The sequence below is a fragment of the Leucoraja erinacea genome, chromosome 5 (genome assembly GCF_028641065.1).
Source record: "Leucoraja erinacea ecotype New England chromosome 5, Leri_hhj_1, whole genome shotgun sequence".
Classification (NCBI taxonomy): domain Eukaryota; kingdom Metazoa; phylum Chordata; class Chondrichthyes; order Rajiformes; family Rajidae; genus Leucoraja; species Leucoraja erinaceus.
In genome coordinates this window covers 94,751,851-94,773,308 of record NC_073381.1, presented here as the reverse complement: position 1 = coordinate 94,773,308, position 21,458 = coordinate 94,751,851, and the positions used below count along the sequence as shown (strand labels likewise).

At 44.3% G+C, this 21,458-nt stretch overlaps 1 protein-coding gene across 1 annotated transcript in view; it reads left to right on the top strand.

Moving 5' to 3' along the window:
- The first annotated feature begins 8,515 nt into the window (after positions 1-8,515).
- The window catches only part of znf318 (zinc finger protein 318), a 70,175-nt gene continuing 57,232 nt past the window's right edge, over positions 8,516-21,458 (top strand). The window contains exons 1-3 of the mRNA XM_055636287.1: positions 8,516-8,592; positions 9,030-9,149; positions 20,110-20,839. Of these exons, the coding sequence (XP_055492262.1) occupies positions 20,117-20,839 (723 nt within the window). The 5' untranslated portion in view covers positions 8,516-8,592; positions 9,030-9,149; positions 20,110-20,116. The remainder of the gene's footprint in view (positions 8,593-9,029; positions 9,150-20,109; positions 20,840-21,458) is intronic.

The following is a 21,458-nucleotide window of genomic DNA, read 5'->3' as shown; positions in this document are numbered from 1 at the left end:
AATTGGCAGCCTCCACAGCCTTCTGCGGCATAGAACTCTACAGATTCACCACCGTCTGACTAAAGAAATTACCCCTCTTCTTCCTAAAGGAAGGTCCTTTAATTCTGAGGCTATGACATCTAGTGCTAGATTCTCCACGATTCTTTGTACACAAAAGTGAATGTGAAAATACAGCAAGCAATTAAGAAGGTAAGCATGTGTTAGCCTTCATTACAAATGGATTTGAGTACAAGATCTAGGACCAGACGTCATAGTCTCAGAATTAAAGGATGTTCTTTTAGAAAGGAGATGAGGAGGAATTTATTTAGTCAGAGTGTGGTGAATCTGGAATTAATTGCCACGGAAGGCTGTGGAGGCTGTCAATGGACATTTTAAAGGCAGAGATAGATAGATTCTTGATTAGTACAATTTGGTTATGGGGAGAAAGCACAAGAATGGGGTTAGGAGGGAGATAGATCAGTCATGATTAAATGGCAGACTTGGTGGGCCGAATGGCCTAATTCTGTTCCTATCACTTATGAAAAGGCATTCATAAAAGAATAGGAGCAGTAGTAGGTCAGTCGGCCCCTCAAGCCTGCTCATGGCTGATACTATCTCTCTCTCAACATCATTTTCCTCCACTCTTCCCAAACCTCAGCAACTATTCCTTCACAGATACTGACCACCCCCATCCTCAAAGGGATCTGTAGGAGGTGCTGTCTCAAAGGGCAGATAATATAAATTTATCATACTACCCCAGCCACACTCTCATTTAACTGATAACATTGGGAATGCGGTACAGGAACATGAAAACCATGACTATTTGGTTTAAGAACAGCTTCTTCCCAGCATCCATGAAGCTCTTGAACACTATGCAACACAACCTCAGCAGCTATGCCCTCCCATGGACTGTGTCTTTGGTTGCACTACAGACTAGTTTTCACTAGTTTACCTAGTTTAATGGTTAATTTATTGTATGATTACGATATATTTATCTATGTGCTATTGCATTAATGGGCCCTATAAAGCTGCAACAAGTAAGAATTTCATTGGTCTGCCATAAGTAGGAGACAGGACCATTGGCCCACAAAGTCGGCATTGACCATAGATCACCCATACATAGTTCTATCATACACATCAAGGGCAATGTACAAAAGCCAATTAACCTCCAAGCCTGCACGTCTTTGGAATGTGTAACAAAACCAGAGCACCCAGAGAAAACACCCAGACACGGGGATGGTACAAACTCTGTACAGACAGCACCTGAGGTTAGGTTTGAAACCGGATCACTGGCACTGCAAGGCCGCAACTCTACCACTGCTCTTGAGATCACTTCCTGTATGACAACAATAACTGCCTCCACAGCATTCTGGCATAAAGAATTCCAAAGATTCACAATCTCCTGAGATGTTCTTTCTCATCTCCTTCTTAAATGGGGAATTCTCTTTCTGAAATATTTTCCCCTTTCTACATTGCCCAAATAGAAGAAGCATCCTTCCAGCATCTGACAGGATGTTCTCTATAACCTCACATGTTTTCATTGGATCACCTCCATCTTTAAAGAGAAGAGTCCAATCACTTCATCCAGGAATCAACTAAATGAACCTCTAATGTAATAATATTCTTCCTGAAATATGGTGGCCAAAATTGAACGTACTACTCCAGATGCTGTCTTAATAGTGTCCCTGTAAACTTGCATCAAAACTTCTCTGCATTGATACACCATGTGGCAAGCAATAACAGATATGGATAGAGAGAGAGAAAAAAACAGACCCTTCGGCCCACCGAGTCCATGCCAACCATTGATCACGGATGCAAAGTGGATGTTACCCCTTGATAAGAACTGGGGTAATCTCATTAATTGGGTAGTCTATTACAAACTCTAAGGAAACTTATTCAAAGTGTGGTGAATCATTAAAATCTTCTATTCCTTTCAACCCTCCCACCCACCCACCCCAACTTTCACCCAAGGTGAAGTCATTGACTTAATTCAAACTGGAGATCAAAAGATTTCTGGATATTAAAAGAATCAAGGGATACAGAGAGGTAGAAGATTGGCCATGATCTTTATGAATGGCAAGGCACGTTCCACAGACAGATGGCCTGGTGTTAATTATGTTCTTAATTCAGGAATGGGATGAAAAACTGTCAATTTGCCTGGGTGAGTGCAACTTAAGTAACATTCAAGAGGTTTGACCTAAAGCTGCACACCTGATTGCTATTCTATCCACTATTCAAAATATATATTCTATCCACTGGATGCAGTGTTCACCAGTTACAAAGTACATTGGAGTTATTCATGAATGCTACTCTGTTAACCCCTCCCAAATCTGCGCCTCTACCACGTAAATGGACAAGGATTTCAAGTATGTGCAAACACTATCACGTGCAGATTCATCTCTAAATAACACCACCCTGAGATAGAATTGTATTATCATTTCTGCAGCATTGCTAGGACTAATTCCTGGAGCTCCCTCCCTCCCTCTCAATAGTTTAGTGGGAGAACATGTATGATTGCAGTAGTTTAAAGGCAATTCACCAACATAGTTTTGAAGGACAAATATTAATAGTCAATAAATGCCCATATAATTAAATAAATATAGAAAAAGATTTCTGATGAAATCTGTAAAAAATATTGTCCTATTAGAGTGAAGGGCAAAGCAAGCAGAAGTACGGAACGCAGGATGACATGAAAATGAGGCTTATTGTCATGAAACAGGATGCATGGTCAGATTTGGGATCAATAACTATCCTAGAGAAATACAGGGGGCACATGGAAACAGGCCATTCAACCCGAGTCCACGCCAACTGTTAATCACCCGTTCAACTAGTTCTATGTTATCCCACTTTCTCATCTACTCCCTGCACATTAAAGGTAATTTTACAGAAGACAATTAACCTACAATTAGGTACATCTTTGGGATGTGGGAGGAAACCCATGGAGTCACAAGGAGAAACTCGACACATGCAGCGTGCGAGATCACAATCAAATCTGGGTCTCTGGTACTGTGTGGCAGTAGCCCTTCCAGTTGTGCCACTGTGCTGCCCTTATTGTTCAAGTTGTTGGCGAGACCACACAGAGTATTGCACACAGTTCTGGTTTCCAAACTATAGGAATGTTGCTATGTTTAATATGCACAATATTGAAAGGGAAGGCAACTAATCGATAGAATTAAAAGTTTTAAAATACAGAAAAAAAGTTTCAGGCTTTTAAGCTTAAAGTATCTCTAAATACCATCTCAGCCCAGGAAGGTTGTGGTTGACAAGATGAAGGAATCTTAATTCCCTTCCTTGATAAAGCAAGGCAAACCCCTGGTGGAAAGAAAGGATAATAACGCAAGATTCAAGAATCAAGAGAGTTTGTCATGTGTCCCAGATAGGACAATTAAATTCTTACTTTGATTTAGCACAACAGAATATAGTAGGCATGAATACAGAACAGATCAGTGTCAATATACCATTATATAAATATATACACACACACATGAATAAATAAGCAGATAAAGTGCAAATAAACAGATAATGGTCTATTAATCTTTTTAAGGAACGGCAGATGCTGGAAAATCGAAGGTACACAAAAATGCTGGAGAAACTCAGCGGGTGCAGCAGCATCTATGGAGCGAAGGAAATAGGCAACGTTTCAGAAATTGCCTATTTCCTTCGGTCCATAGATGCTGCTGCACCCGCTGAGTTTCTCCAGCATTTGTGTGTACTTTTAATGGTCTATTAATGTTCAGTTTTGTTTCAGTTGAGCTTAATGGCCTGATGGCTGTGGGGAAGAGCTATTCCTGAACCTGGACGTTGCAGTCCTCAGGCTCATGTACCTTCTACCTGAAGGTAGCAGGGAGATGAGTGTGTGGCCAGGATAGTGTGGGTCCTTGATGATGCTGCCAGCATTTTTGAGTCAGCGACTGCGATAGATTCCCTCGATGGTAGGGAGGTCATAGCCGATGATGGGTTGGGCAGTGTTTACTACTTTTTGGAGTCTTTTCCGTTCCTGGGCGTTCACGTTTCTGAACCAAACCACGATGCAACCGATTAGCATGCTCTCTACTGTGCACCTGTAGAAGTTAGAGAGAGTCCTCCTTGACATACCGACTCTCCGTAATCTTGTCAGGAAGTAGAGGCGCTTATGTGCTTTCTTTATAATTGCATCAGTGTTCATGGACCAGGAGAGATCTTCAGAAATATGCACGCCCAGGAATTTGAAGCTCTTGACCCTCTCCACATCGACCTGTTGATATAAACGGGACTGTGGGTCCCCATCCTACCCCTTCCAAAGTCCACAATCAGTTCCTTGGTTTTGTTGGTGTTGAGGGCCAGGTTATTGTGCTGGCTCCATTTGGTCAGTCGGTCGATCTTTCTTCTATACTCTGACTCATCCTCATCAGTGATACGTCTCACAACAGTAGTGCTGTCAGTGAACTTGATGATGGAGTTTGCACTGTGACCGGCTACGCAGTTATGAGTATAGAGTGAGTACAACGGGGCTGAACACGCAGCCTTGAAGTGCTCCCGTGCTGATTGTTATCGAGGCTGACACATTTCCACCAATATGAACAGTCTGTGGTCTATGGATCAGGAAGTCGAGGATCCAATTGCAGAGGGATGCGCAGAGACCCAGATCTGAGAGCTTGGTAACCAGCTTGGAGGGGATGATTGTATTAAATGCCAAGCTGTAATCAATGAATAACAGCCTGACATATGAGTTTTTGTTGTCAAAGTGGTCTAGAGTTGAGTGGAGAGCCAGCGAGATCGCACCCACCGTTGATCTGTTGTGGCGGAAGGCAAACCGCAGTGGGTCCATGAATGAAGTAGAATTTGCAACAAAAAGCATTGCGAAAGCAGACATCATACTCGTAGTTGGTAAGACATCATAAAAGAAAAATGGGTAATGGTCCCCGGCAACCCTCCTCACGCCTTCTCTGTCTCTATCCACTACCTCCCTCTCTTCCACACAAGCAGCACTAGACTAGATTCGAACCTGGGTTGGAGTAATGGGGTAACAGTGGAGGAAAATATATTAAAGCAAGCCAGATTTGTCACGGGTGAATCATGTTTTACCTATTTGTTAGCTTTTTTGTTTGATGAGGTGACAGAGGGTTTATGAGATAACTTTCCACAGGGGTTTAATAAAGTGCACATGGCAGACACACCAGAAAGTTTTACGCAGAAGGTATAAAATCACATTTATATCAAACGTAAATAGTGGTGTTCCTCCCTCCATCTCTCCCTCCCCATTACCAGCATCATCAGCAATTTTTTCTCTCCCCAACCCCACCACTGCCCCTGACAAGAGCTCCCAGCACACCAGCCTCATTACTTAAAGCAGCGCACCCAACAAGCCTGCCCAACCGCTATATGCCCAAAAGGCCCATGCCCACCAATTGCACGCAGTGACCCAAACAAGCTTGTCACCAGTACTCCCCTCCCATCTCAACAATTTTATTTTCTCCTCTGGCAATGCCCCTGAAACCTCCCTACAATCTCCTCTCAACCATCCCTTGCCCCACCTCCCCCCAACAACCTTCTCTATCCCCCTCCCAAACAACCTTCTCTACCCCCCCTCCCCCAAACAACCTTCTCTACCTCCTCCCCCCCCCCCCCCCCCCACCCAAACAACCTTCTCTACCCTCTACCCCCCCCCCCAAACAACCTTTTCTACCCCCCCCCCCCCCCCCAAACAACCTTCTCTACCCCCCCCCAAAAACAACCTTCTCTGAAGAAGGGTTTTGGCCCGAAACGTTGCCTATTTCCTTCGCTCCATAGATGCTGCTGCACCCGCTGAGTTTCTCCAGCTTTTTTGTGTAACCTTCGATTCTCCAGCATCTGCAGTTCCCTCTTAAACCTTCTCAAACTCCCCACCCAAACAACCTTCTCTACCCCCTCCCAAACAACCTTCTCTAGCCCCTCCCAAACAACCTTCTCTAGCCCCTCCCAAACAACCTTCTCTAGCCCTTCCCAAACAACCTTCTCTAGCCCTTCCCAAACAACCTTCTCCAGCCATTCCCAAACTTTACCTCTTCCCAAACAACCATCTCTATCCCTTCCCAAACAACCTTCTCTAGCCCTTCCCAAACAACCCTCTCAACCTCCTCACCAACCTTCTCAAACCACCCTCCAAAGGACCTTCTCTAACTCAGCCCTTCCCAAACAACCTTCTCACCCCCCCCAACCTTCTCAAACCACCACCCCCATAACATTACCAACAACATAGCCTTGCCTCCTGGACTAAATCATTCCTCATCCCCAACCCACCTCCCCCAACCTATCATCTGGTCCCAACTCTGTTCTCTCCTCTGGAAATGACCCAGCAAATCTCCTCCAACCCTCCTCTCAAAGGACCTTCTCTAACCACCCACCCCCAAATCTTCCCTCGACCCCCCCTGCCCCCTGAAAAAACCAATCTCAAACCACCCCCCAAACTCACATTCCCCAACAACATCCCACACCACCTGGACCAAATCATTCCCACCCCCCATAACCAACACCCCACCCCCCCACAACCTAACTTTCCCCACCCCCAACTTTCCCCACCCCCTGGACAACCAACCCCCCAAATCCCCCACAACCAACTCTCAACACCCCCCCCCCCACCAAAATTCCCCCCCCCCCCACCCACTTTCCCCCCCCCAAAACCAACTTTCCCCACCCCCCCACAACCACTTTCCCCCCCCCCCACAACCAACTTCCCCACCCCCCCACAACCAACAATTTCCCACCCCCCCACAACCAACTTTCCCCACCCCCCACACCAACTTTCCCCACCCCCCACAACCAACTTTCCCCACCCCCCCACAACCAACTTTCCCCACCCCCCACAACCACTTTCCCCACCCCCCCCCCCACAACCAACTTTCCCCACCCCCCCCACAACCAACTTTCCCCACCCCCACAAACCAACTTTCCCACCCCCCGCAACCAACTTTCCCCACCCCCCCACAACCAACTTTCCCACCCCCCACAACCAACTTTCCCACCCCCCCACAACCAACTTCCCCACCCCCCCAAACCAACTTCCCACCCCCCCCCACAACCAACAATTCCCACCCCCCCCCCCGCAAACCAACTTTCCCACCCCCACAACCAACTTTCCCCCCCCCCCACAACCAACTTTCCCCCACCCCCCACAACCAACTTTCCCACCCCCCCCCCAAACCAACTTTCCCCCCCCCCACACACCAACTTTCCCCACCCCCCACAACCAACTTTCCCCCCCCCCCACAACCAACTTTCCCACCCCCCACAACCAACTTTCCCCACCCCCCCGCAACCAACTTTCCCCACCCCCCGCAACCAACAATCCCCACCCCCCCCACAACTAACTTTCCCCACCCCCCACAACCAACATTCCCACCCCCCCCCCAACCAACAATTCCCACCCCACACAACCAACTTTCCCACCACCCCACAACCAACTTTCCCACCCCCCCAAACCAACTTTCCCCACCCCCCACAACCAACTTTCCCCACCCCCCCCACAACCAACTTTCCCCCCCCCCCACAACCAACAATTCCCACCCCCCCCACAACCAACAATTCCCCCCCCCAACCAACAATTCCCACCCCCCCACAACTAACTTTCCCACCCCGCACAACCACAACAACTAACTTCCCCCATCCCAAAGCAAAAGCCGCCACAGCTGTGTCTGTGTGTGTGTATATGCGTATGTGTGTGTGTGTGTGTGTGTGTGTATGTGGGGCAGGCAAGGCTCTGCATTCCGCCGGGCAACATCCCTCCACTGCGCCACCTATGATGCTGTTTGGGGGAGTGGAAGAGCTACCTGGACATGCGCAGTGGGGGCGGCGATCGTTGCCCAGAGGTCTGTGCAGGAGCGGCTCCATTTTGGTAAAGCATCTTCGAGGCCGTTGTCCGCCTTGTTATCTCTTTTTTTTTCTTAGTTGAATCAGGTTCCGAAGATTTGTCTATTGATGATATTTTGTTTCTTTTGGCGATGAATACAACGACGGTTGCTGTAAAGATATGAACGCGGAGCGGCCGGGCGAGTGGCTGCGTATTGGGCAGGCGGGCGGCCTTCGGGCTCTCGCGCTCTGCCCGCGACTGGACGCGCGCGACCAACGGCCGCGCACCCTTTTCGAACCCGGGGGGTTTCAAATAATAACGTGCGGGAGGGGGAGGGGGGGGTCGGGGCATGTGGGTCAGGGCACGTCGTCCCCTCCCCCCCCCCCCCCCCCCCGGCCCAGCAGTGCGGCCGGGGGGCGGCTCCGGGGCTGCTTGTTCGGCCATGTCAGAGGTTATCGTGGGGGGGGGGCACGAAGTTGACTTGGGAATGACCAGGATCTTTGGGAATTACTTCTCTGGAGCACTAGTTGGGGGAGAGAAATTTGCTTAGGATGCTGGTGAAATGGAGGGAGGAACACCACTGTTTACCTTTGGTATAAATATAACGCCGTGGAAGGCTATCTGTCTCCAGCTGTTACACTGGGCCGGGTAGACGTCAGTCATCCACCGGTCGGCAGGCAGACAGACAGACAGGCCTGAACAGACAGACAGACAGTGCCCGGTTAGGATCACCGGAGTGAGATAACCTGGACGCTGCGGCTGCTGTTTACTCGTTACCCGCAACACCGAATAACCCTCCGCTACTGTAGGTATGTGTGAGCGCTGAAGCAAATGGACGAGGTGAAATAAGACACCTCAGTGCTGGAGTCACTCAGCCGGTTGCCGACCACAACATGTGGCATGAAAGCCGGCCCACAGTATATCTGGAGAACCGGGCCGGGGTCCTTCTTCACACTAGTGTTCAAGAAGGAACTGCAGATGCTGGAAGATCGAAGGTACACAAAAATTCTGGAGGAACTCAGCGGGCGCAGCAGCATCTATGGAGCGCTGAAGTCTTGAGTCTGAAGAAGGGTTTCATCCCGAAACGTCGCCTATTTCCTTCGCTCCCTAGATGCTGCTGCACCCGCTGAGTTTCTCCAGCATTTTTGTGTACCTTCCTTCTTCACACTAGACCAGGTGAAATGTCTATTTTCCAGCTGTGACCTGATAACTGTACTTATCCACTTTGCTTTCCTTCCACCAACAGATGCGATCCGAGTCGTGGGGTCGGTCGATCGATTTTATATTCAGCAGTTGGGTCCGATCACTTCTGCAGCAGTCGTCCCATTCACACTCATCTAGCGGATGGACTATGTGCCGCTGAGAGGTGGGCTGTGATTATTGTCGAATTGCTTATGGCCACACGTTTATCAAGAATGTGTCAATTGTTTATTTATTGCAGCTGGAATCAGTGCATTTAAATTGAAAAGCTATTTGGAAAAAAAAACTAGACGGGGGCACAAGAAATTGTAGATGCTGCAAGGTACACAAAAATGCTGGAGAAACTCAGCGGGTGCAGCAGCATCTATAGGGTGATTTCACCAAAGGTCAAATGAGCGTAGATCCCCCCCTCACGTGACCGAAAATTTTAACTGGAGGACATATCTCAGTTCGGTACATGTTAGTGAATGGGGAAACATGCACTTTCCCACCCGTTTAAAAATATGGAAAACGGCCGATTTTTTAGCTGAAATTTTCTGTGCTAGTCGGGGTGACCGTGAAACACAGTGACCTAAATTTTCAGGGGAAAAAAAAGATAGAAAGTAAGGTAATTACAAGAGGGAACTGAAGGTAGAAAACAGCGGAAGTGAACAGTCGACATTTGCCGTGGAGATTTAAAGATCCAAAATATCGGGAATTATCGCGTTTGCTCGCTGAATTTCATAAAAAGTAAGTTCATAATTCCTTACTTTTGATGAAATTCAGCGAGCAAACGCGATAATTCCCGATATTTTGGACCTGTAAATCACCACAGCAAATGTTTGCTGTTCACTTCCGCTGTTTTCTACATTCAGTTCCCTCTTGTAATTACCTTACTTTCTATCTTTTTTTTTGCCTGAAAATTTAGGTCGCTGTGCTTCACGGTCACCCCGACTAGCACAGAAAATTTCAGCTAAAAAATCGGCCGTTTTCGATCTTTTTAACGGGTGGGAAAGTGCGTGTTTCCCCATTCACTAACATGTACCAAACTGAGATATGTCCTCCAGTTAAAATTTTCGGTCACGTGAGGGGGGATCTACGCTCATTTGACATTTGGTGAAATCACCCTATGGAGCGAAGGAAATAGGCAACGTTTCGGGCCGAAACCCTTCTTCTACAAAGTATTGTAGACGCTGCAAATCGGTTAAACTGAACCTACTAAAAATGCTCAGGCAGCATCTGCAAGTAGAGAAACAGTTACCATTTCAGGTACTCGGAGACACAGTGGGTCAGACAGCGTCTACGGAGGAAAGTTTTTAATTCAGATTTTTTAACTTTTAAATTAAAAAAAAAAGCCTTTTCATGATTTAAAAAATGTGTCTTTTTACAATACTGGAGAGATTTTGAGGAACAAGATTATTATTTACTTTTTTATACCAATACACTGTTCTTAACATAAACCTACCCATCATGTGAAACCTTATAAATAACAGATATAATTTAGATATCTTCAAGACCGAAAGTCAAAAACTTTTGACATGACAGACAAATCTTCGTCATTTTACCACCAATTTGGATACCAAAAATGTGACATTGAAAACTAGGCCACATTTATTCATCAATATTTAATTCATAATAAACTTCATATGGCCCCTCACACATAGACGTTGTGATAATGATCTAGGGAAATATCTTCATCAATACCAGGAGAAAATACAGTAACATAAAGATAAAGCAGTACAGTAAAGATCCCGTAACAGTCGTTGTGCTTGGTGTCCATTGACAACGACCGTTATCGGGATCGGTACCTCCATAAGTTAAATCACGGAGGCTCCAAACCTGGAATATTTTTCAGAAAACCAACGAGGTAGTAAAGATTTTTGGGCGAGTTCATTATTTTTTCTTATATTCAAATTTAATATATCAAAAATATCATGGTGTCAAAAACACAACGACCGTTAATGATATATTTTCCGTCTTTTTAAAATCAATTAAAAAAAACGTGGACATAAATTAGTCATCAAAACTAAGAACCTGAGCCAATTTTCAATTTGACACCACACTGTCTCTTGTTTACCTTTCGTACGGACCAAGTCGCTAACTTCATTCCTTCGTGTCAACTTCAGGAAGATCCGCAACGACCGTTAGAGACATTTTACTTACTAAAAAATCAGCCCAAATCCAACGTTCTGACGAATCATCGGCCATTGATATAGCTCAAATCCATAAGGTAATGTACCGTTTAGATCACATTGGTAAAAATGTTTGTTTTCTGGGACACCAAACCTTTTAGTGCCAACCGCAACGTGCGTTTGCGTGTATTATGTATAATTCGCATTGCAGTGTCCATTCAGATGAATGCAGTATTCTACATGATCAGGTGAATGATCATGCAGTATTCTACTGGATGCAGTATTCTACTACATGATCAGGTGAATGAAGTGGAAATGGTGTTTGCAATTTTATTGTTCCATGTGGTATTCATAAACATAGAATGGAATAAGAAATACGTGCACTTGCTGTGCCAACTAGATTACTGGTGGACACCAGTATAATTTTAACCGTAATAATATATAACTGTTACACAAAATGTATTTGTGTATTCCGATGCCATTTTCAGAAACTTGCCATCAATATGCTATTTTTTCTTATATTTTGTGTTGATACTATGTTAGTCATGAACCCAATAAAGTGTTTGTCAACTTTTTTGAAGGAATTTGAAATTTGACCCCCTTTGTCACATTTTTGTGTGCAGTATTGTAAAAGGGCACATACAAAACAAAACAAAAAGCAAAACTTAATATATTCCTCGTTTCCGTACATTCAGTGTTACGTTAGCTCTTCCCTTTTTCTTTACACACAGCACAATTACCCACTCATGGCCTCCTGGGGTTATATCACTTTCCCTGTTTGAGGGGTGTTTCCACTGGACGGGGAAATCCTGTTAACAGAGCCTTGGCATTTGCAGCACCAAGAGATGAGAAGAACAATACTTTTTTTTACACAACAGAGAGTGGTGAATCTCTGGAAAACTCTCTCGCTCAAAAATGCAGAGGGTAGTCGAGGCCAGTTCATTGGGCCAGGATTATGATTGTAAGAGGGAGTTAGATGTGGCCCTTGTGGCTATGAGGGGGGACAAAGGATATCAGGTATGGAGAAAGCAGGTAATGCCAAACCAGGAAGGAATACTGATTTCATTGGATGATCAAGCCATTTTTTTTTTTTTTTAATTAATGTTTGGGATAAGTCAAATAATGACAGGATCACGGATCTCTGCCGCAGAGGGTAGTCGAGGCCAGTTCATTGGTTATATTTAAGAGGGAGTTAGATGTGGCCCTTGTGGCTAAGGGGATCAGAGGGTATGGAGAGAAGGCAGGTACGGGATACTGAGTTGGATGATCAGCCATGATCATATTGAATGGCGGTGCAGGCTCGAAGGGCCGAATGGCCTACTCCTGCACCTAATTTCTATGTTTCTATGTTACTTGTAGCCTTTTAATGTTCACTTTTTGTGATTTTCTTCAAGTTCTTTCAAGTTCATTGTCATTGGGAACTCTTCAAACCTTGCATTCGTATGTGATCTGGAGAGTTATTTTTGATTAGTCATAGTTATATAACGCAGTAGCGAGCTATACGGCTGGACTCTTCCATGCCAATCAAATTCTATGCTAATATTTTAATAAATTATTGTAAGATCCAGCTACAGAAGAATAATACTTATAGTATGTATAAACTATTTGAACTATTGTGCACTTGTGGCGCCTTCATGCCCATGTTGGTTTTACATACAGCCTGTCACAGCTGGCGATTCGCCAGCAGCCTCACGAGAAAGTTCATCCACAAGAGCTCAATAGGCCGTGGGCCGAGCATCAAAAGTGTGTCTAGAAATCAACTTTCGTGACCCATGTCTCGGAACTACAAGAAATTTTGCACAAATTTAGATAAGGCCTGACGATCACCACCCGCTGGAGGCCCGACCGACCTCTCTGACCACCCACTGGAGTCCCGGCCCTACCGACCGCTCTCACCACCTGCCGGTGGCCCAGCCCGACCGACCGCTCTGACCACTCTCTCTTCTCCTCTCCACCCCCCTCCCCACACCCCGTGGGTGTGGGGGCAGTTAGTGTGTGTGTGTGACGCCGAAGGCCCCCCCCCCCCCCCCCCCCCCAACTGCGCTTTGAGGGGACGGGACCCACCAGGTCCCCCTTGGTCTAGTATTACTTAAAAATTTGCAGGTTTTGGTCTTAACGAGTTTAAGGTATGATTTATATAATATGTTTACACAATATGTTAAAAATTCAGGTTGTTCCTGAATTGGGTCACGAACCTGAACAAAAACATTCCTCGGCCCACAGCCTACAATAACAACTCCAAGTTCAGACGCGCTAATTGGCCTTATCTGCTCACGGGTTATGATTGGTGAGAATGTAGGTAAAAGGGGCTTCTGGAATAAAGGTGACACAAAATGTCTGGCTCAGCTAAGTGTCGTTTGTTCTTTGCTTTCTGTCGTGGGATTCAGTAGATCCTACACACTACTTTGTGATTTTTGTTGCCTTTGAAACTTTGACCTAGTACACAGACAAAAACAAGTTTTACGCAACTCATTACACAATGGAGCAAATGAGCTGTATGCAGTACAGAATGATATGTGAGGCACTTCACACTCGTGTGATTTTTATTTTCAATCAGACTACCAGCATTTTTTCCAAAAAACATTGGATTTACGTTGCAACACACATCAACGCTATGGCCAGAAGCTGACCAACTTTGGAAATACAGTTCCAATCTTTTTGAAGTTGGCTGCTCTGGAATGTTGGATAGAGTAGGATCCAGGGAGAGCTAGGTAACTGGATATAATGTTGGCTTAATGGAAGGAAGCAGAGGGCGGAAGTAGTATCGTATCTTTTTGAATGGAAACCTGTGACGAATAGTCTGCTTCAGCACTGGTGCAGGTCTCATTGCTGTTTGGTTTATATCAACGATTTGGATGGGAATGTACATGGGATGATTAGCATGTTTAGCGGAACAGGCAGCATCTCTGGAGAGAAGGAATGGGTGATGTTTTGGATTGAGACCCTTCAGACTGAAAGTCACGGGAAAGGGAAACGAGAGATATACACGATGTAGTAGAGAGATATAGAACAAGTGAATTAAAGATATGCAAAAAAGTAACCATGATAAAGTAAAAAGGCCATTGTTAGCTGTTTGCTAGGTGGGAACGAAAAGCCGATGCGACTGGGTGAGAGGGATGTAGAAAGAGAGGTGATGCAGGGGTTACTTAAAGTTAGAGAAATCACTATTCATACCCCTGGGTTGTAAGCTGCCCAAACAAAATATCAGATGCTATTCCTCCAGGTCAGGTACATGGATAGGAAAGGTAGAATCAAGAAACTGTAAGTTGCTGGTTACACAAAAAGATATAATGTGCCAGAGTAACTCAACGGATTAGGCAGAATTTCTGGAGAACTTGGAACTGAAGGCAGAAGAAGGATTCTGGGCCAAAATGTCACCTGAAACGTTCTCCAGCGATGCTGCCTGACCTGCTGAGTTACTCCAGCATGTTGGAGTGCCTAGTTTTACACGGATAGGAAGAGTTTGGAGTGATTTGGGCCAAACGTGGGCAACGGGGCCAGCTTAGATGGGGCATCTTGGTTGGCATGGACGAGTTGGGCCGAAGGGCAATTTCCTTGCTGTATAACTCTATGGCTCTAAATTGTTTTGGAATAAATGGCATTGTTTGAAAACCATTGCCTTAATAGTCGCCCCACACAAGTCCGAATTTCCATGGTTAATTGTCACGATTGGAAATCTGTGATTGCAGTGGAAAATAAAATTGCATTTCCTGTGCATTCATTCACCATTCCAATAAATTATGACTGCTGGTTCATTCATTGATATGAGAATGAGCCACAGATATGCTTTCGAAGAGAAGGTTTAAATTTTGTGGCATAAAGATTTGACAATTCTATTGTTCAATATGTTGGCTGAGAAGGTAATATGAAACATTAGCTTGCTTGTTGTTCATTTAAGGTTGGAGGCATGGATTAGACCTGACTGTTTATGATGTATCAAGATGTGATTCTAAAGTTTTAACGCCTGAGCAAGATGCTGGAGGTCCTCTGTTATGAAAGGAACAAAATGATTGAAATTAGTTATAGGTGGAGAGAAATTTGCAAAAATTAACCCAGAATTTTTTTTTCTTATTATATTAGTCCCCCACGGTTTCCTTTTTATGATTCCCCTGTGCCAAATACTACCCACCACCAGGATAATTGTTGGACATAGCATACCACTGTCAATTGTGCTAAACGGACGTGGATTAAAATCTGGACTGAGACCATACCTGGCTGCAAAAAGTACAGGAATCACACCTGCTTTTTAGCTGCTCTTCTATTGACGTTGTTGGTTGATGGTTGCAATAATAACAATCATTGTTTCAATTTGCTTTCACTGTTGGTCAATAAACATCATATAGTATCTTTCTCACCGCCAGGCCCCAGGTAGTCAAGATGGTAGGGAATACATCAAAGTCCCTCACCCTGAGCACAGGATCGCCCCAGGGTTGCGTCCTCACCCCCCTATTGTACTCCCTGTACACACATGACTGTGTGGCTAGGTTCAGCTCCAACTCAATAATTAAGTTTGCTGATGACACTGTGGTGGTGAGCCTGATCTCAGACAACGACGAGAAGGCCTACCGGGAGGAGGTGGCTGATCTAGCACTCTGGTGCCAGGATAACAGCCTCCTCTTGAACATCAAAAAAACGAAGGAGCTGATATGGACTTTAGGAGGGCAAATCATCCGAGGACGTACACTCCATTGAGTATAAATGGGGATCCTGTGGATAGGGTGAACTGTTTTAAATATCTGGGAGTCCACATCTCCGAGGATATGACATGGGCATCACACACATCAGCACTCGTGAGTAAGGCAAGGCAGCGCCTTTACCACCTCAGGCAATTGAGGAAATTCAGAGTGTCTCCGAGGATTCTCCAGTGCTTCTACGCAGCGGCGGTGGAAAGCATCTTGTCTGGAAATATTACCATCTGGTTTGACAATTGCTCTGCCAAGGACAAGAAGGCTCTGAAGAGAGTAGTGCGTTCGGCCGAACGCACTATGGGAACTTCACTTGCCCCCCTGCAGGATCTATACAACGGGAGGTGCAACTCCAGAGCAAATAAAATCATGGGAGACCCCTTCCACCCCTGCAACGGACTGTTCCAGCTGCTACCGTCAGGCAAACGCCTCCGTTGCCATGCGGTGAGAACGGAGAGGTTGAGAAGGAGTTTCTTCCCAGAGGTCATTCGGACTGTAAACGCCTATCTCACCAGGGACAAACTCTGCTGAACGTTTTTCCTTCCATTATTTATTATGTAAAAGAATATGTGTGTTATGATTGTGTTTATAATTTGTTTGGTTGTTTGTCTTTTGCACAAAAGTCCGCGAGCATTGCCACTTTCATTTCACTGCACATCTCGTATGTGTATGTGACAAATAAACTTGACTTGACTTGATATGCTGGACAAATAATGACTTTCTATGCAATTAGAATATATAATATAGTTCAATAATTCAAAATGAACAGTTTAATTAATAAGGAAGTAACAATTTAATTGGAATTAGAGTCGGAAAGCACAGAAACAGGTCCTTTGGTTCCATGCAAACCAAGGTGCCCCATCTAAACTAGTTCAATTTACCCATATGTTGTCCATATTGCCTAAATCCATGTACTTGTCCAAATGTATTTTAAATGTAGTTATTTGTACCTGCCTCATCCATTTCCATTGGCAGCTCATTCCACACAGCCACAGTGTGAAATATTTGCCCCTCAGTTTTTTATTAAATGTTTTCCTTCTCGCTTTTAAGTAAGTAATTAATTTATTTATTAGCCAAGTATGTAAAAACATACAAGGAATTTGTTTTGCCATACAGTCATACCAAAAAAGCAACAAGACACACAACTACATAAATATTAACACAAACATCCACCACAGTGCACTGTGATGGAAGGCAAAAACGTATTGTCTTCTTTCCTCATTTTCTCCCGCGTTCGGGGCAGTCGAACCATCCGCAGTTGGAGCGATCAAAGCTCCCGTGATCATGGCGGTCGAAGCTCCTGCGGTTGGAGCTCCCGAAGTCGATCCCTAACCAAGGGACCACGATCTTAAGTCCGCAGTGTTTATTAATGATCCACAGCAACACACATAGTGAAGATCAATCTTTATTCCATAGGCAAACAGGAACATTCAAACAGCCAGCCATTCTCATCTGGCTCCGCTGGCTTGTGTGAGAGAGAGAGAGCGAGCTGGCTGACATTTCTAGTGTAAAGCTGTGTAGTACCGTAATACCATGTAAAGGATGACATGCATGTATGTGCAGTGGAGATCATAAATGGCATGATTAATAAGGGTTAATCTACACGCAGGCTCCCGCAGTTGGAGCTCTTGAAGTCGATCCGTGACAAAGGGATCGCAAGCTCCACGATGTTAAGTCCGCAGGCTCCCGTGGTTGGAGCTCTCGAAGTTGGTCCCCAGCAAAAAGACCGCCAGCTCCACGATGTTAGGCCACAGTGCGACGGAGATACGATACGGAAAAAGTTGCATTTCCGTCGTGGAAAGGGATTTAAAAAAAAGTTTCCCCCACCACCCACAAAACTAAATGTACACTAAACCTTACATTTAGCAACAGACTAAAAACAACAAAAGAAGAAAAGGACGAGACAGATTGTTGGCGAGGCTGGCATCGTACGGCGCCACCTATGCCTTCTAGTTCTTGATGCCCTCACCCGGGGAAAAACACCCCATGTATTCATCCTATTTATTCCCTTTGTGGGTTTACACATCTCTCAGCCTCCAGCACTCCGAGGAATAAAGACCTAGCCTGTTCAACCTCTAATGCTTATGGCCTTGAGTCCAGGCAACATCCTCATAAATCTCTGCACCCTCTCCTCCTTAATGACATATTTCCTATAGCAGGGTGACCAAAACTGAAAGTAATACTCCAATTGCAACCTTATTGATTAAATGTGGATAAAGTACAAATCTAACATTACTTTCAGACAATTGACTTGGAAATTAATATGCATCAAATCTCAAGCAATAATTACTGTTACACATTGCAGTTCAATCATTATTAAATACCATAAACATGTCTTGAAACTGCTGCTTTCTGTCTTTAAAGTTTTAAACTACAACTGCTGCATTTAAGCATTTCAACTTTATAAAGGAATGTATTATTTGTTTTAGCAATAAAAGCCAAAACATTGTGCTAGAAAATTTATGACAGTTTATTTATCTGAATGTGAGCATCAGGTGATACTGTGCATGAAGGAGCTGCACATGCTTGTTTAAACTTAAGATAGACTCAAAAAGCTGGTGTAACTCAGCGGGGCAGGCAGCATCTCTGGGGAGAAGGAATGGATGACGTTTCGAGTTGAGTCTGAAGAAGGGTCTCGACCCGAAATGTCACCCATTCCTTCTCTCCAGAAATGCTGCCTGTCCCGCTGAGCTACTCCAGATTTGTGTGTCTGTCATCAGATGATACTGATTTATAGAATAAGCCTTTTCTTCCAGCTGCAGTGAGGTTCTGGATTTTATAAAGTTCTAGAGAAGAACAAACCTCTGATAGTTTAAACTGTGGAATACAAACGGAATGATTACAACCCAGTCGTCTACAGTCAGCATCTGATGAACGTAATATTTAGATGGTGTGCAAATACTGCAAAGGTTTCTCCTGGACAAGTTCTAGATTTCAGTTAAGTTGGGGGAGGTGGATGAGAAACGATGATACGATTTCATTATGCAGAATTCACTATGCTAGATTATGATGATTCTTGCACGTTCAGTACATAAGATATATCTGAAGAAGGGTTTCGGCCCGAAATGTTGCCTATTTCCTTCGCTCCATAGATGCCGCCGCACTCGCTGAGTTTCTCTAGCACTTTTGTCTACATAAGATACTATTTAACACAGTATTAAAAGGAATGAGGGAGTATGGTAAATCTGGTTTGACATTTTGAAATCGAATCCTATAGGGTTAATTTTTGGTACTGTTTTGTTCTCAGCATGGGTAAGACTTGAACCATACAGCTTAGTTTTACAAATTCAGTTCAATTACATGTAGATCAAGGTGCGGTGAAATTCCTTGTTCACATGACGCTCCCAGAGTAAAATGTATACATTGTCATGCTACACACAAAAATAAATATAATTCTAAGTGCAAAACAGCTGACTGGTGCAAGATTGTAGTGTAATCCGAAGCAAAGCAAAAAAATATTAAAGTACAATAATGGGATAATTGAATGAGGTAGAATTAGCACTAAGAATATGTGGCAATATCTACAAGTAGTGGTTATGAAGGAGATGATTAGTTTACATCTGATATCAGTAGAGAAGAAGCTGGTGTTGAGTCTGGACGTCCTGGGTTTCAAGCTCCTGTTTCTTATTCCAGATGAGAGGGAAACGAATGGCCATTGGGACAGCCATCCTTGACAATACCTTATGGTTTCCTGTTGCAATACACCATGAAGATGGATGGGATGGGAGGACATAATAAGCCTGTGATAAACTGGGGTGTATTCACCACTCTGCAGGTTCAGGCTGAGATGCACCTCATCAGAATACTTTCTACAGAGCATCTGCAGATGTTCCAGAGAATCCTGGACATGCTTAAGAAAGTAAATACACTGATGTGCTTTCTTGGTCACTGCATCTGTGTGAAGGAACTAGGTTGGGTTAATGATTATATAACTATTAATGATGGATAACGTTTTTTTCATGTGAAAATTTTGTTCTTGGTTGATGTCTGGGAAAATATCATATTTCGTAATTATGACCCATTGATGTCCTAAAGTGCTTGAAGTTGTTGAATTCTGAAGAAGTGCAGGAAATGGATCCTCTGAGTTTGTGAAGGGTGGGGAAAATGGGGCCCTGCTGAGATTCTTTGAGGTGTGGAGAAACAGGACCTGGTGAGCAAGAAGCCAAATCATTGGGACTTCTGAACAATAGTAGAGCAGATTCACATACTGCAGATGTTTCTGTTAAATAACCAGACTTATGCCAATTGATGACACATTGTTTGAAACACTTGATTAAGAATGAGGTGACAGTGTTGTATTCTACTCTAACCTGCTCTTTGTAACCAACAGAGATGAAATGGCTGATCGTATCGTGTACAGAAGTCAGCTGCCACAATCTGCTCGTATGCAGGCAAAATATTCACTCCATGATGACCAATCTGAAGAGTTTCTAGATATGATGCCATCGAGCGATTCATACAAACGCAGGGTGGAATATGGATCACACAATTTGTCACAGAGAGAAGGAAGAAGAAGATCAAGAGAACGTGATGGGGATAAGTATAAGAAGATTCCATACTCCCATTTGAGATCCGATGATAGAGGAAGGGATCCCAAACGTTCACGACTTGAACACCGTAGCCACAGCAGGGAACGTCATAGCCGGGAACGTCATAGCCGGGAGTGCTGTAGCCGTAGTCCAGAAAGACATCGGAATTACAGAATCAGAAGCCCTGACCGGCCACAAAATCCAAATAGGAATCCCAATAACAGTCATGCTCGGCAACATTTTCATTGCAGCAAAAGTAAAAATGATGAATTTCGTGAATTAGAAATTGCTCGCAGGAGGAAGGAGCAAGAAGAAAGGATCATAGCAGAAATGCTTCCTCCCTCTCAGCGAGAACACTCACACCCATCTTATGGTCATTCTGAACGTTTTGAGAGAAGTACAATGGGGATGCAACACTCTCCCAGAAGTGATTATGTCTTGCATAGACCAGATGATGCCCCTCAGATGCCAAAGAAATCTATTCTGAAGAAGCGCACTGAACCTGGATTGGAGCCTTCAACTGCTATGCAGGTGTGATGTATATTGTGTTTTTAAGTTATCTGGATAAAGCTTGCAAAATGGCAGCACTTTTAATATTGCTTACTAATTTAGCACATTTTGTATTTATTAATTACTTTGATATCCTTTCATTTCTGGATTCAAGGTGTGCTATCACAACATCTCTGAAAATTTTTTGAGGATGGAAGCTACGAATATATATTGTGCATCAGTAAATGAGATAGATTAAAAATAGACTTGGATAATTCAATTATATAGAAACAATTCAGGCTTGATTTGAAAAATTATCTAATTATTGTGCTAGAAGTATTAAAAAATTTGGTGGAGCAATCCAGAGCACGACATAATGGTAAAAATTAGAGCAAGCCCTATTTGGGAATTAAATCAGCAAATGCTCCATGTGAAAGATAGCAGAAAGCGAACTACTTTGGAGAATGTGATTGCCGTTTTGCAACAAAGATCTTGCAGTCTTTCGTGTAATAGAAACATAGAAAATAGGTGCAGGAGTAGGCCATTCGGCCCTTCGAGCCTGCACCGCCATTCAATATAATCATGGCTAATGTGCAGGGCTCGAAATTAATGGTTGCCCGGGTTCCAATGGCAACTTACAGTCCTGCCGGGCAACCTAAAA